Source organism: Chionomys nivalis, chromosome 24, assembly GCF_950005125.1.
Source record: "Chionomys nivalis chromosome 24, mChiNiv1.1, whole genome shotgun sequence".
NCBI lineage: Eukaryota > Metazoa > Chordata > Mammalia > Rodentia > Cricetidae > Chionomys > Chionomys nivalis.
The window spans coordinates 946,659-962,154 of NC_080109.1; the positions used below are offsets into that span (position 1 = coordinate 946,659).

General features: G+C 37.1%; 1 protein-coding gene across 4 annotated transcripts in view; it reads right to left on the reverse strand.

Moving 5' to 3' along the window:
* Lrba (LPS responsive beige-like anchor protein) overlaps nucleotides 1-15,496 on the reverse strand; it is a 484,014-nt gene that overhangs the window by 378,950 nt on the left and 89,568 nt on the right. For all 4 annotated transcript variants that reach the window (XM_057757319.1, XM_057757317.1, XM_057757318.1 and 1 more), the window contains exons 23-28: nucleotides 9,330-10,373; nucleotides 8,108-8,286; nucleotides 7,155-7,308; nucleotides 6,606-6,786; nucleotides 5,000-5,127; nucleotides 4,538-4,645 (exon numbers count right to left, since the gene is read on the reverse strand). In XM_057757319.1, the coding sequence (XP_057613302.1) occupies nucleotides 4,538-4,645; nucleotides 5,000-5,127; nucleotides 6,606-6,786; nucleotides 7,155-7,308; nucleotides 8,108-8,286; nucleotides 9,330-10,373 (1,794 nt within the window). The remainder of the gene's footprint in view (nucleotides 1-4,537; nucleotides 4,646-4,999; nucleotides 5,128-6,605; nucleotides 6,787-7,154; nucleotides 7,309-8,107; nucleotides 8,287-9,329; nucleotides 10,374-15,496) is intronic.

The following is a 15,496-nucleotide window of genomic DNA, read 5'->3' on the forward strand; positions in this document are numbered from 1 at the left end:
TTCTCTAAAACAGATATAGATGGGAAACCTCTGCCATGTACCATTAATCAACAGCAGGGAAACTGGCAGAGGCCCTGCTCCAGGGCCCCAAAACCTCAGTGTATGGAGCAATGACTTCAGGACCGAAGGGACGGTACCCCAGCAGAGGCCGTGTCCAGTTCCTTCCCCAGAGAAATCCTTTCGCATTGGACCTCTGTGCCTCTGCCAGAGCAGTCTTAACTCCACAAATGGGAGTGCAAGCACTTCCTACAGGAGTACATGGGCCCTTACCACTGGGTACCGAGGGACTTATATTAGGCAGAAGCAGTACCCTTTTAAAGGGGATCCAAATACATCCTGGGATAGTAGATGCAGACTGTCAAGAGGAGATGAAAGTTATGACATCTGTCCAACAAGGGGTGGTGGTAATTCCTCAAGGTGAGCAGATAGCACAATTAGTGTTGATTCCCAACAAGGTTACCAACAATAAACGAGCCCGTGGCAATCAAGAGTTTGAATCCCCTGGAACAGCTGCTTTTTGGGTTGCACAGTTAAATGAACGGCCCCAACTTAGAATAACTATAGAGGGAAAAGGCTTTGATAGTATCAGTTTCGTCTTTAAAATATTGGCCAAAGGCATGGCCCTTGGAAGAAGGTACTGTACGACTGCAGGGAATAGGTCAAACAACTCCTCAAAAAAGTTCAAAAATATTGAAATGGCATGATGAAGGACATGAGGGTGTTTTCCAGCCATATGTTCCTCCCAGCCTACCTGTCAATCTATGGGGACGTGATCTCTCAGAGATGGGGGCAGTCTTAACAACACAACCTACAAAGCTGTCCCCCCAGAAAGCCACCTCGGTGATGAAAGCTATGGATGGCTAGCCTGTTGGCTAGGGTGAGAGGAGCTGTTTGTGTTTTTCCTCGAGGAATGGACAAGCCCATTTGGGTACCAGAGCGATATGTTTGGGCTGTGGAAAATGATGAGAAAGGATCCTGTGATGAACCTGAGAATGACACCTGTCATTCTCTTGATGAGCCTCCTGGTGAGTCCCAGTCAAGCAGAAAGCACCGTGTGAAGCCTGGTAAGGAACCCCCTTGTATTGAGCCAAACTAGTTCTTTGTATTCCTCTTTCTATTCCTCAACCTATACTGCTGGAACTGCTTTAAGCAATATGGCGACAGAACAGGCTTCTATCAATCAGACCTTTTCTTTTGTGAATGCTTTATGTTTTGTTACATATTTGGGGCTATGAATATTACTTTAAAGGAATTCTATACAAATGAGTGTAGTTCCTATCTTTCTCTTTTGGAATATTTCTCCGATAGCCTAGGCACTATTAAATCCCGTGTTTTAGTTTTCTTTCTTTTTTCTTTTCATTTTTGTAGTATGGAATAGCACCTTTGGGGGAAAGACATTCTTGGTTGTTCTTTCAGAAACTGTGGCCTGAGCGACTGCTGGGATGACCACTCCAGTGCTGCCTTGTTGGTTTGGGTAACAGCCATCATACCACTGCCAATTACCAAAAAGGCTAAGCAGACTGAGATGACCCTGTATGGAGAAAAATGAGATTCTGGAGAGACAGCTGCATGGTTGCTGTCATCGCGGTGTCTGCTGCTGCAGTCATGGTTGCAGGACTGGCAATGGCACAAACATCGTTGGTGTCGGACACCGTGGATAATCTGGCGAGACAAGTCAACGATGCTCTCCAGACTCAGAATGTCCTGAGTGTCCACATTAAATGTGGACTTTCGAATTTAAATTAAGAGACTGCCCTATTGTAGGAGCAGGTAGACTTATGGCTAGTACAACAAATGTCTTGTTCATTACTCCATTTGTATGACATCTGTTAATATTGCTAATGCCCCTATGTGGTGAAACAAATTAATGGTTACTTGAATACCCTTGAAATGTTACAATTAGCACACCAAATTGTAACTGTGTAGCCAAAGGGCTAGTTGAATACCATAGCTCAAATGGGAAGCTGGGTCCAGTGGTGATTGGGGACCCTATTGCTGGCAATCAATGCCTGTTGCCATGGGCATTCATTTCTGAACTCTGTAAGATCAGACAACCCATGAGAATGCAGCATATGGTCATTTTGCAAGTCCTTCTGACCCTGTTGGCCAGTAAGGTTTGGTTGCAAATACTGCACCAACAATGAAGATTTCTCCGTTGACGGGCAACTTCTACAGAAGAGGGCCCGCCTAAGACACGAAAGGGGCCTCCCAAAGACGGGTAAGGGTTTACTCTTCTGAGATGACCTAAGACAAGAGGGTCTTCTGTTTTATGAAAAAAATTTAGGGGGCTGGAGACATGGCTCAGAGGTTAAGAGCATTGCCTGCTCTTCCAAAGGTCCTGAGTTCAATTCCCAGCAACCACATGGTGGCTCATAACCTTCTGCAATGGGGTCTGTGCAGGCATACACACAGACAGAATATTATATACATAATGAATACATAAATATTTTTTAAAAAGTCAATGGTCAACAGGTGATCCTCTGATCCTCTAACTAGGCACAGCTTCTAGTAACTTATATTAGAAGGTTCTAGGAGGGAAAAGCAACTGAAGGCCAGGACTCATTAATCCCAACAAGCAATGTTGCAGTATGATACCCAGAATATCCAGAACAAACATCCAGGAGTAAAAAGTAAAGTTGTCACATAGAGAAACGAGTGGAAAATGAATCTTCAGAGTATTTTACCCACACACACACAAGCAGAAAACAAAGCATTCTCAAAGAAAAGGACAAACTAACCTGAGGCACAGAGACAGCCATCATAGCTCTACAGATGGCCTGCATGTGACTATCAATGACCTCTGTGTCCAGTCAAGAAGATGCTACACACACATCCCTACTGTTGACACCTCAGAAAGGCTTAGCTTAATTTTAATTTTAAAAATTAGTGTATCAAATCCTAAAATTAAATGAATCTCAAGAAGTTGGTACTTGGTTAGCTTATAAGTCTAAACATACATGCCAGCATATTGGTATTTGCCCCTAGGCCTTTAGCTTTGCTTCCTAAAACACAGATGGGAACTTAAGGGACAATTATATTAAACATCAATTATCAACCGTTCTCATAAAATAAAAATAAATAAGCAAGACTATAATTGTCAAAAGTTTTAGATATAACTTCAGGGAAAATCAGATATCAAACTCTCCCTTAACAAGCCTACTTGAAACAATTCTTAGACACATTTCTAATATGATAAAATCTATGATACCTTGTAAATCTGCATGTATAAGTTTCTCTGTCTTGGTAGAAAAGATAAATTACATTCTTTTTCTTAAACATTCCTTTCCTGCCATGTGTTATAACTGATACCAATATGACCATTAGGCAAATCATTTATGTGGTCTCCTTAGCCAATTATTGACTACTTATGCCTAACTAATTCCTTATTCATCACATTAAATTACTCACTTCCTCCACCTCTTTCTCGTAGCCCTGCCATCTTCCTAACGGGACTATGAATGAGATTCTACATACACAGCACCTCGTCCTGTACTATTCAGTCAGTGCTCACAACCTACTGAGCGGTGACAATACTCCAAACTCTATACTTGAATCAAGACCTAGTCAAGAACACAAGAGGGCACTAAAATACCAGAGAAAGAGTAAGGAAAAGAAAACTGCTGCTCTGAAAAGTTCATAAGAAACATAAAATATCCAATATGAAACAGATCGTAAGTGTTCAAGTAATTACTAATGACTTTATTTTAAGACTTATATTTTATAAAACTTTAAAAACATAACATCAAAATCTGCTAACAAAATTATTTTCTTTAAAAAAAGTTAGACAGGAAGACAAGTAACTATAGTCACAGCTCTAAAATGCCACAATAGGAGACACATTTCATTAAGTATCCTTTATTACATTTTAAAAATCCCTTCAGGGGCCAGGTGGTGGTGGCCCATGCCTTTAATCCCAGCACTCGGGAGGCAGAGATGGGAAGATATCTGTGAGTTTGAGGCCAGCCTGGTCTATAGAGCGAGTTCCAGGACAGGCTCCAAAGCTATAGAAAAATCCTATCTCAAAAAAAAAAAAAAGAAAAAAAATAATCAGTAAAATAATACAATGTTAGGAGAAAGCACATGTCATTACAATAAGTGCAAGGATTCTCTGGAGGCAAGACAAGTGGGTATCAATTCTGACTACCCATTTACTAAAATCATCACTTGACCAGGTTACTTTCTATCTCCATACCTCAATGGGCATCAGGCCATGCACTGTTTTCAAGCTTTGTGCTGCATTACTTCGTCTGTAAAATGGAGTTATGAAAGTATACAATTTTTTGAAGTTTTGGAACTTGCTGAGCACATGAGAAGAACAGGCAGTGGGTTGCTATTTCACTCTGATAAATTAGTTGTTTATTCAGATAATCCCTATTGCCACTGTAAGCTTCTAAAAAACATTGCCAAGAATCCTGTTTTCTAGGCCTGCCTATTGAAATCCTCTATTACCTGTCAGGGCATCTACTTTAAGGACTTCAGGCCCAAGAGGAAGCACATATTAGCTAAGAGAACTCGTGAAGGAAATATCTGAACTTACGATGTCTCTGAAAACAACCGCTCGAAGCCGATTAATGTCCATGTCTTGCAGAAGCCTGTCAAGATCTCTTACTGGAGATATACCGCCAGTTACAATGTCCACTGGGCTCTATTTGAAATAAAACAGTAATAACAATACATATATACATTAAACAGATTTAAAGAACACAGTAAAGTATCAGAAAACCATGCCACATTATGTTTTCTTGTGGGTGTTGGTTATGGCAATGGACGTCACATGGGGAAAATTGACATAACAACAAGGAAAAGTATTAGAAAAAGACAAGAATAAGAATTCAAATATTTCCCATGTATTTAAACATAAATATGTCATATTGACAAAAGATGACTATTTAAGACTATATCAGATTTATTTAGCTTGATGTTGAAATGAGCAAACTGTTAGCATCTTAATTGTGGAATACAGAAATGCTTTTGTGAAATGAATGAGTCCATGTCTTACTTTTGCTGCTGACTTCCCCATGGGCATCAGGCCATGCACTGTTTTCAAGCTTTGTGCTGCATCTCCTCGAGCTCTCAGCTGCAAGTGCTGCTGACACTCCAGGCAATTCCTTACAGCCACTGCACACACTATGTTGTATTTTAAGACAAAGATTGGGAAAGAGAAGAAAGTTATATTTAAGGTTACAGCAAAGATATAAATCACCTACACAGTACGATTCCCGTTACACTTTATTCAAAACGGATTACCTTCAACAAATTCCTAAAATGTCCCTAGATTCTCACCTAATGTTTATTGTCTGATTTTATTCTCTGCTACAGTTAGGATCTGGGAAAACAGCTCAGGTAGCAGAGTGCTTATCTAGCATTGCTGAGACTTTAGGTTTAATCCCTAGTCTCAGCATAAAACAAGGTTTAGTGGTATATGCCTGTATTCCAACACTTGAGAGGAGGAGGCAGCAAGATCGCTAGTTCAGATGTCATCTTCAACTACACAGCAAGTTCAAAACCAACTTTCATAGAATCCTATTTCAAAAAATGTCCTGCAGCAGCCTCAAAAACAATTTAGGGAGTTCTTCTGAAAGGGAATCTCTTGTGCTACAAAGGACTGAACCCAAAGCCTCAGAATGAGAGTCAGCTAATCTAACACTGTGTACAGCAAACCCAGCTCAGAAATCCTAAGTTTAAAGACAGAGCAGGCCTATGCAGACAAATCTACATTCAGATTTCAACTGCACTAATTATGGTTTTAAATTTGAGATAAATTTCCTAATTTTTTGATCTACATTCTCTCGTGGACAAAAGAATAAAATGGTTGTCATTAAAATATCAAACTCAACACTAATGATAGAAGTTAAAAAATGATATATTTATTATGACTTTATGAAGACAGTCATTTATAAAAACAGCAGAAATCATAGTTCCTAAGGATTTGCTCCCATTTCTTATGTCCTCTCTTTTCACTATATTGTCTCCATAAGCAAGTCAATTAACCAAGTCTCAGTACTTACTCCTAAATACAGGAAACCTTATGCAAAGGAGAAGGGTTTACTTTATCTAGCAAAGCTGTCTTCAGACTCAGCAGTCAAACAGTCATTCTGAGGACATTTGTGTTCACTTAAGGAAGAAGTGTTCCCAGAAAACTGAGATTTAATAATTTTTGTTAACTACTTTAATAAACTATCCAAGCTTATTTGAATAAAAGTGTCCTTGAGTGATGACCACGTGGACCATGCCTACTGAAGTGTGTTTGGAAGAGAAAGGGATCAGCATCTCATGGTACTTGGAAGACAAACTTAGGCCTCACCCAAGATAAATATGCATACTAAGATCTGTTGATGACGTGTAAAATCTGCAAGGCACGACTTCAGAAAAGAGAAGCTAACAGAGAGGGTGACTGTTAATCAGAATCACCTCAGCAGCATGTTGATTATGCCCAACCCATGACAAACACGCTAACCACTACAATGCGCTCCAAAATGCAGGTGTGTGGCAACATGGCAAGCATACACGTTCTCCTCAAAATAAGAAAAGTTTTACTTATCCATCAGTGTGGATAACTGAAAATATTAAATATAATTCTTAACTAATGGCTTTTAAGAGCTTACCAAGTCGGAGACACTGCCGTAGAATTCCTCCAGACGACATATTTTTTTCAGCTTCAATTTCGGTGAATCCAAGAGAACTTGCAAATACAAGCACATCCACGAGGCTAATTAGCCTCTGCAAAAATGTCACTGAGGTTTCTACTGCAAGACCTTGAGTAGGCTCAATATTCTCCAGCTCGTGCTGCAAAGTAGAAAGTGTGGTAATTATGTCTACATTTACTAGATGCCTTCCGCAAATTTCTAGCTGTTTTCAAGGTCAGGCTTTCTGGAAATCTAGAACAATAGATTGATTTGTTCTTTTGATCTAAAAAGAAAAAAGCAATGAGAATACTTCCAAAGTATTCTTCATGAGCTCACTCATGCCTAATAAAGTAACATTCTTCATAGGTTTTTCATTCCTGCAACACATGCTAAGATTTTTTTCAGGTAAATATGAAGGTGTGTATTTTATTACAGCAGTTATGATGCACTGCAACCATTGCACTAAACTTTAATCATAAGATGCATCCATGCTATCACAGCACTTGTATGTAGTAGGTAAGTCCTTACTGTGGCCGACGTAGCAGCTGAGAGCAATGGCAGTATACCCCCACAAGCCATGACCATGTTGTCCATCACTTGAGAGATGAGATGAATTGTGTTGTGTACAAAGATGACATTATCGCTGCTATTCACGAAGTCCATAACTGTCTTTGTTGAATGGCTGTCCAAAGATAAATTATGTTTACTGATGAAGCTACAGAAAGGAAACCAAAGTATGCCTGCTGAAGGCAAGGCAGAAGATGCTACTAAATCATGCTGGAAATGTAGAAGATATTGGGGGTGCACACTTCCTCAGAACAAGTAAAGTAAGTACTCTTCATAGGCAGTTACTGTCTATGTTCAACACATAGCTGTGCTAAAGCACAGACACTATTCATCATATATCTGAGTTAAAGAATTGAATGAAACCATACTTATTGAGAAGTCAAAGCAAAAATTAAGAGGCAAATGATACTACATGTGCTATTAAAAATTAATTTTTACTACTACTTTCTTATATAATGGTATAAAATTCTTTTAAATATGGTAAGAGTCACATACAAACAAAAATCAACAAACTGGGTTGTTTAAAAATTGCAAATTGCACAATGGAAAATACATAGATTTCTTATGATAAATATAAGAGCAATGTCGTACATGAATTTCAAATAGATTTTGGCATTTATAATAATAAGTCTACTTGGAACACCTACCCTCTAGTTAATTCTAGTATGGAAAAAATTATATAAAACATTAAGTAATTTTTAATAAGGGAAATCTTGAATTTTTATGATCTTGAGTTCAAATTGGGATTCCATGCATAGAAAGGAAAATAAAAGTTAATGTGATAAAATACCAACATAGAATAATTTGCTTTTTCAATCAAATGTATGGAGTAATGTAAAATGTTTACATAAATTTCTTTGAAAATAAGAAACTAAGATTTATATATGTCATCTCTAGTAAACACTTGAACAAACCTTCTCCACATCTGTATATCTGTTTCTATGGAAAATAAGAGATCAGTGAGCAAACGCTGATGCATCTGAGACCACTTGAACTCAGGAATGCGGAACATGGTAGACCTGGTGTCCCTCCTTTGCTGGTCAACAGCATCTGGGGCTATTCCTTGCCCTGGCTCTTCCTGTTGCCTTGATACCTAATCGAGAAAAGTTTAAGAGGTTATAAAGTAGGTTTAACTTCAAAAAAAAAACATTAGCAAAGAAAGATCTATCAACAAGTAGTCTTACCATACAGTTAAAGCAAAGCCATCAACAACACTAATACCACAATTCAACAAAAATTAACATAGAGCCATGTTATTGTAGACATTGTCACTGTGTAGTATTTCACAAAGGAATCAAGCAGTTTTTAATTTTGAATATTAGCAAAGACAACAGTATTTATTATCCAGACAGTAAATAGATTATTCTTTGTTAGTTAAAATAAGAATTAACAAAGTCAACATAATGAAGAGCAGATAAAACAACAACAACAAAAAAAGAGAGGAAATGAGGAACAAAGGTTAAGAAAAAGAGGTGGGGAAGAGAAGCAATAATAATTACGTGTAGCGCATGTCACTGTGAAATACTGATTAAAAAGAAAGCCGTGCATCTCAATCACACAGACTCCCCTCATAGTACCAATAGACCCTTAAATTTAAAACCACACTTATGCACTGAAAAATACACACTCCCTGATTTAACTGAAAAAGCAATGTGCTAGAACTGATTTAGCTGAAGAAGAAAAAGCAAGTATTTTCTATAGTTGCTTTATAAACTAAATTTATGCCAATTCTAAAGTTTGAAGGTGGTAATGATTGGTGATGCTGTGTTAAAATAATAACAAAAATAGCCACTTAATGAACTCATGTTAGGCTTGAGAGTATAATCAGTAGGAGAGTATTTACATAGCATACATAAACCCCTGGGTTCAATCCTCAGCACCACAAAATTGAATGAATGAGAAAACAGTCATAAATTCAGACTAATCGCCGAATATTATATAACCGTTTGACATATACACTTACATAATTGTTAGTAATATTATACTAACCAAATAAAAGTATCCACACTTACTGTTTTTAACAGTGCAAATTCATGACAGAGACAATGCAGGTACACACAGTGAACACAAACAAATACGCAGGCAAAATATTCATACATATTTTTTAAGTTTTTTTAAAGAAAGTTCTATAATTACCTCAAGCCCATGTCCTTGCAGCTGGGTTGCTTCCATGCTTGTACTTGCCTTCAGTTCAAACCTCTCAGTATCTGAAGCAACACTGGAAACATCGAGCTTAGCAATCTTTTGGTCGGAAGTAACAGGAGCCTTGGAGCCATTATCAACACAATCACTAACCGATTCAGTTACTCCAGCAGGGCTGGTTGCTTTTATCCCTTCATCCAGCACCTCATCAATGTCTGACTGTACAGTTGTTGGGGAAACAGGAGCTTCTGGTGAGGTAGCTAAAGGCCCTGGTGTGGCCAAAGTTATGAACGTAGAATCTTTAGAATCTCCAGTTTCACTATCATTTTGAATCTTAGTAACAGGCGCTTCCTCTTGAACTTCACAGTCCTTTTCACATGTGGCTTCAGGGGCAGCTACAGACACACTATTACCTTGGAGCTCTGTGGGCAGACTGGCTTCCTCGCTAGGGCTGCCTTCTACCTTCAGTTCCACATAATCATCATCATCTTCTTCCTCTACTCCAGATTTTTCCAGTAATTCTGGCAACTCTGCAGCATCTTGTTCTGAGGGAGAACTTATGGAAGCACTTATTTCACTGATGATCACAGTATCTTTGCCAGGCAGTTCAAAAGAATTAGAGACAAGAGTCATAGATTCTACTGCCTCAGAAGATGCATCTAAATCACATGCATCCTCTGTCTCGTTTGTTGCTATTTCTTCTAAATTGGCTTGATTCAGTAACTCTTGGCTTCCTTGCTCCATCTTCTTTTGGTCATTAGACATATCGGGTATCTGCAGTTCAATGTTGGATGCAGAATCCACTGAACTTGCCTTTCCAATACTTGAGTTCTCATCACTATTTCTAGTAAAATGAGGAGAGTTGGGAGAATCCTTCAGATCTGAGTGTTGGGGCCCAATTGAAACATCACCATCCTTGGTAACATCAGTAACTTCTGGAACCAGACTTGAAGAACATGGCCCTAATCCTTCATCACCTTTTCCCTGCTGTTCCCTAAATATATTGGCAAGATTTTCTTTGTGTATTTCAAAAGTAACCTATAAGAAATATATAATCAGTTAAGAGATATATTTTTAATGAGCACCATTTATAGAACATAAAATTAAAATTCAACAATTTCATAAATGTATAACTAATGATAAAACTTATGTTACTTATAACTCCTCATTTTGATAAAATAATTTGAATGATAACAGGTGGCATACCATGAAATTACAAGAACATAATTATTCATAAAACTTAGTCATAAAGACATATGGGAAAAATAATTCATAATTCCTCTAGCCTCTCTATATATTATGCCAGGATCTAAGTATAGGCCCACTGGAAAGAGCATTACACACTGGATAATATACAGCTTTAATAACATGAAAACCCATTTCTTTATCATTTATCCTCAGAAGAAAATTTTTAAATAAATTAATTGTCCTTGATATTATGGCAACTCTAAATATAGCTATAAGAACCAAAATCTTATTTATACTTAGCTAATGGATACAAGTTATTTTCATAATGGAAAAAAAAGTCAAATGTTCCCACAAAGGTTAACCATTATTTTCAAAGTTTGAACTGGTTACAAATGGTGTCTCCTTCTTTTGGTTCTCTCTCTTTCTGTGCAATACAAAAGCTGGAGCTTTATAAGACAGAACACAAGACCAAAAATTTTGAAATCCCAAGTACGTAATATATGTATATGTAAATGTAAATATATGTAATATATTCATCCTACTGTCATGTTGGATTGGGGACTGAATTATTAAGGGGAAAAAATACTACAAGTTAGATAGCATTTACTTTCAGGATTTGAAATGCTTTTAAAGTTTTAAATTCAGTTGGTTTACTAATTTACCTTTAATTTATTCCAACATTCTAAAAGCTAAGTGATAATTGAATAATTACCACCGTCGTTATCTTTTTATGCTGTTTTCTAAAGGTATTTGTGACTTAAAACTGATAATTCACAATTAATTACCAGATATTGTTCTAAATTACCCAGCTAAAAGACTACTCATTAATCTTCACAATCATTTGATTGCTAATCTATAGCTGTGTGTAATGTTTGGAAAGCACTTCTTTAAACTCCCAGTTAAAGGCACTGATGTGCTATTAACGACAAGACGTTTTGCCACCTCCTACAACTTAGTTGGCAACAAATTTACTAACTAGGAGATAAAGGAGAAATTAACTAGGACACTCTTATTATCTTTTATTTCATATATTAAGAATGCTTAACACATAAAAGTTTAGACCTTTTAAAAATTGGTAGGCACGTCTAGCAACTAGATTTGCTTTAAACAAGTGTATCTTTTGACTGTGTTAATTTGTACAATGTTTGGTTTCTAGTTCTTAGGTTAACAATGTTTCCACAACAGATAAATAAGACATATGTTTTCAAGGCAACTGAATCATTCCCTAGAAGAAATCAATGTACATCAGTCAAAAGATTACTACCACAAACAAGATCTTTTAGAGACTGATAGAACAGCATTCAACATTCATACATGGAAGAAGTAAAATAGTAAAATAAAATTACAAATATTGATTTGTCATACACAAAGCACTTATTCAAATGTATATTCAATAATTTTTCTACTATTAAAGTTTTCTAGTGACAAATCAAATTCGAGGCATATGCTATCTTAGGGAAACTATTTAAGATAATATATTGTGAAAATAACGTTACAGCTTAAAAACAAAGGGAAACTACCCCATAAGAAAAACAAGTGATATAGGCCATAAACACTGTACATTTATTCCTTCATACAACGAACCAAAAGTGATTCTGAAATAGGAAAGTTCACATGGCTCAAATACAAATAGTATATGGTATAAAAATGTCTTTTTACCACAGTCTACCTCAAATTCAAAAATTCTACCAACAATCAGGTAATTAATCAACTATTAATTTCTCATGTGTTATGCCTGAGTATTGTTTTTCATATACACACAGGTATAAATTGCCCTATAAAACTGTTATATTAAAAAATCCTATATTAAAAATATTGGAATAACCAATATTTCAATTTTTTCACCTAATTATTTTTGGTCAATTAGATCAAAATAATATTATTTTAAAGTCTTCTTATAATAAGTTGGTACAGAATATTTTATAAATCTAAAATAAATTTTACACATTCTTTCATGAGATGTTTGATTGTGCCCCTTGGACATAATTGTATTGTCTCTTTCTATAATTTCTAATTGAGAATACTAATCTCGAATTTTAAGCAGTTCTTTCTAATTTGCTACTGGTCTTTTGACTCTGAGTTTTAGAAGAACTGTGTTTGATTGTTTGGTTTTTTTGTTTGTTTGTTTGTTTGTTTTGTTTGGGGGGTTGGTAACAAAGATGTATTTGTTTGCTTGCAGTTGACAGAGTTCAGAGTGCTCTATCAAAAAATACAGTACTTTAAGCATCTAATGTATTTTAAGCTGAGGAACTGAAAAATATTGGAAAGACCTCTGAACTAAAGCTCCCATGTCTTAAGAAACAAGTCATGAAACTAAGACATGCCCCCAAAGACACCCTCCCTGTAATGGGAGGAAGAGTGGATACTCGGAGGAATTTAAACTTCTGACAGTTTGCTAATTTACTTGTAGCTCATGCCTCTTCATCTTATGTCTTTCCACAATGTTTCCTCTTTGTCTAACACAGCACAAAAATAGCAAATTTAATGGTTTCGCTGATTATTCATATCCTAATGAAGGGTTTAAAATTTATTTTAAATGAATTGATAGACTTATTTACTTCTGTCAGTCTAATTGCCAATGGCCTGGCCATTAAGATAAAATGCATAGGCAGGAAAGCTTTTTCTCCCCTACAAGAGTTTTCTCACAAATCTGCAGTTCTTACTCTGGAGTTCACCATAATTATTAGTAAGCAACCATAATAAATGTAAAATAAACCTCCTCCTTTCATAAAATGCTTTAAGCAACATTTCCTTACCAATATGACATGAGTATATAAAGAGAAACCCTTAAGAACATTAGTATCTGTATTAAATATGGTAATAACCTGAGAATATTCTAGAATTTACTTAAAACAAAATAAAAACTTGTTACTCAAAATTTCAGAGTGCCATAATTCCTAAGTAGTAACCGTTCACCAATCAATAATACTCTTTTCAAGACACTCAATTAAGATCATTTTCAAATGTGATTCCTTGTGCATGTTTAAGTTCTTAAGCAAAAGCTAACATATTGATGACTCATCACAATATCAGAAGCATTTGGTATCACTGACAAATACTTAATAGCAATTCTATGATTTTCATGACATAAAGATAAGACAACTCATGAGAAAATAATACAGGAACCAGATTGTGATAGTACAAATTCATAATCCCAGCACTTGTGAGACAGAGGCAGGAGAATCTGGAGTTCAAAGTCAGCCTTACCATTTGAGTGGTCATATGGAAACCTACCACAGTAGAAGCTTCTTAAAACACATATATTAAAAAAATCTAAATGGAATCACCAAATAATGGAGGAGACAAAGGCCCAACTAGGCTTCTCTTGCCACCAAATGAAACCTTCAGTGCCAAGAATGTGTTATATCTAATTGAATTGTTGGCCAAATGGACCCGCATGGAAACACCCAAACAACCCGGGCTATTGCCAAGGCTACTTACTAGTTGTCCTTCACAAACTGATAGCACAGCCCTATTACCGAAGACAATACCTACAAAACTCATTGAGCATGGAGAAGTAAAACTGATGGCTACCTAGAATCTCCTAATATTCATGGAACTGGAAGTACTCTGCATACTACCAGAAGAGAAAGGTAACAACCACCAACCCAGTACAGATCCAGCAATCTACAGTGGTAACCTGCTGCACAATATGCTGGTGTAGTGGCACAAAGCTGTGGGAGTAACCAACCACTATTTGATTGGATTTATGGCCCACTCCATAAGATGGAACCCATGCCGGACACTGCTTAGGTGGCCAAGAATTTGAGACTAGATAGGCCACAAACCTGGAGAAAACCAAACACCACTGTTCTGCCAAAGGAGCATAGCAATATAATGACTTCTAATGGCATTCCACTACACCCATAGATCAGGTCTCATTTAGCCATCACAGAAAAGTTTCCTCCTGCAGTAGAGATGTTAATTAATATACTGGTCCACAACTAAAAACAAAACAAAACAAAAAAGTGCTGAGAATGAGAGATACTGGAAAACTCAGTCCTAAATGGGATGTCTTCATTAAACCTCTCCCGTCAGTACCAGATGTTCTGTGTTGTTGGGTGTCAAATGTTGGGTTTTCTGTGTTGTATGGGTCATCAAAGAAAGAAGTCACTCCAGGATGAATTTTAGGCCTGTGGCAGCAGGAATGCCCAGCTTCTGATGGACTGACCCTCACACAGCTGTTCAAAGGCATATCTATTGATTGTTCGACAAAGTTGTTTTTTTGAATAAACAAGTTCCTCATACCAAAGTCCCTGATCTAATCTATGTTTTTCTGAAGGAAAGCATCACACCCCCGCCACTTTAGTCTTTACTGCACACTGTTTGCAGTACCCAATAACCTAAGAGCTCCAGGTGTGCCAGAAGTGTCTTGTGACTAAAGTCATGCAAAGGTTGTAAAGCTGCTTCAGAGAAACAACTCTATAAATCACAGAGGACAATCACTGAATTCCACCAAAATCCCTGCATGGGTAAAGAACTTCCAGAAAGCAACTACCCTTGATACAGTGATTCTGCTAGATTCCTACAGTACCTTGGGAGAACTATGCAAAGAGCAAGTGGAAAGATTATAAGAGCCAGGATGGACGGAGGACACTAAGGAAATAAGACCCTCTCAACGCAGCAGGACAGACACACAATATGAACTCACAGAGACACTGGCAGCATGCACAGGCCTGCATGGGTCTGCACCAGAAAGGTTTACAGTGCTGAGAAGAAAAATGGACACGAGACCTCATCCCTAACCCAGAAGTTATCTCTAATTGACAACCGCTCTCAAAGAAAAATATCAGTTTTCTTCAATGGAGACTTCCAATGTGTATGAACCACACTTAAGAGCAGGCCTTGTGCCCAGCAGCAGATGGCATTTTTGAAGATATTTTGTCTCAAACTACGTTTGTTGGGCCATTTTTTCCTTACAGGTCTTTTGTTTACATATTATGATTTCTCATTATGTATTTTTCTGCTGTGTG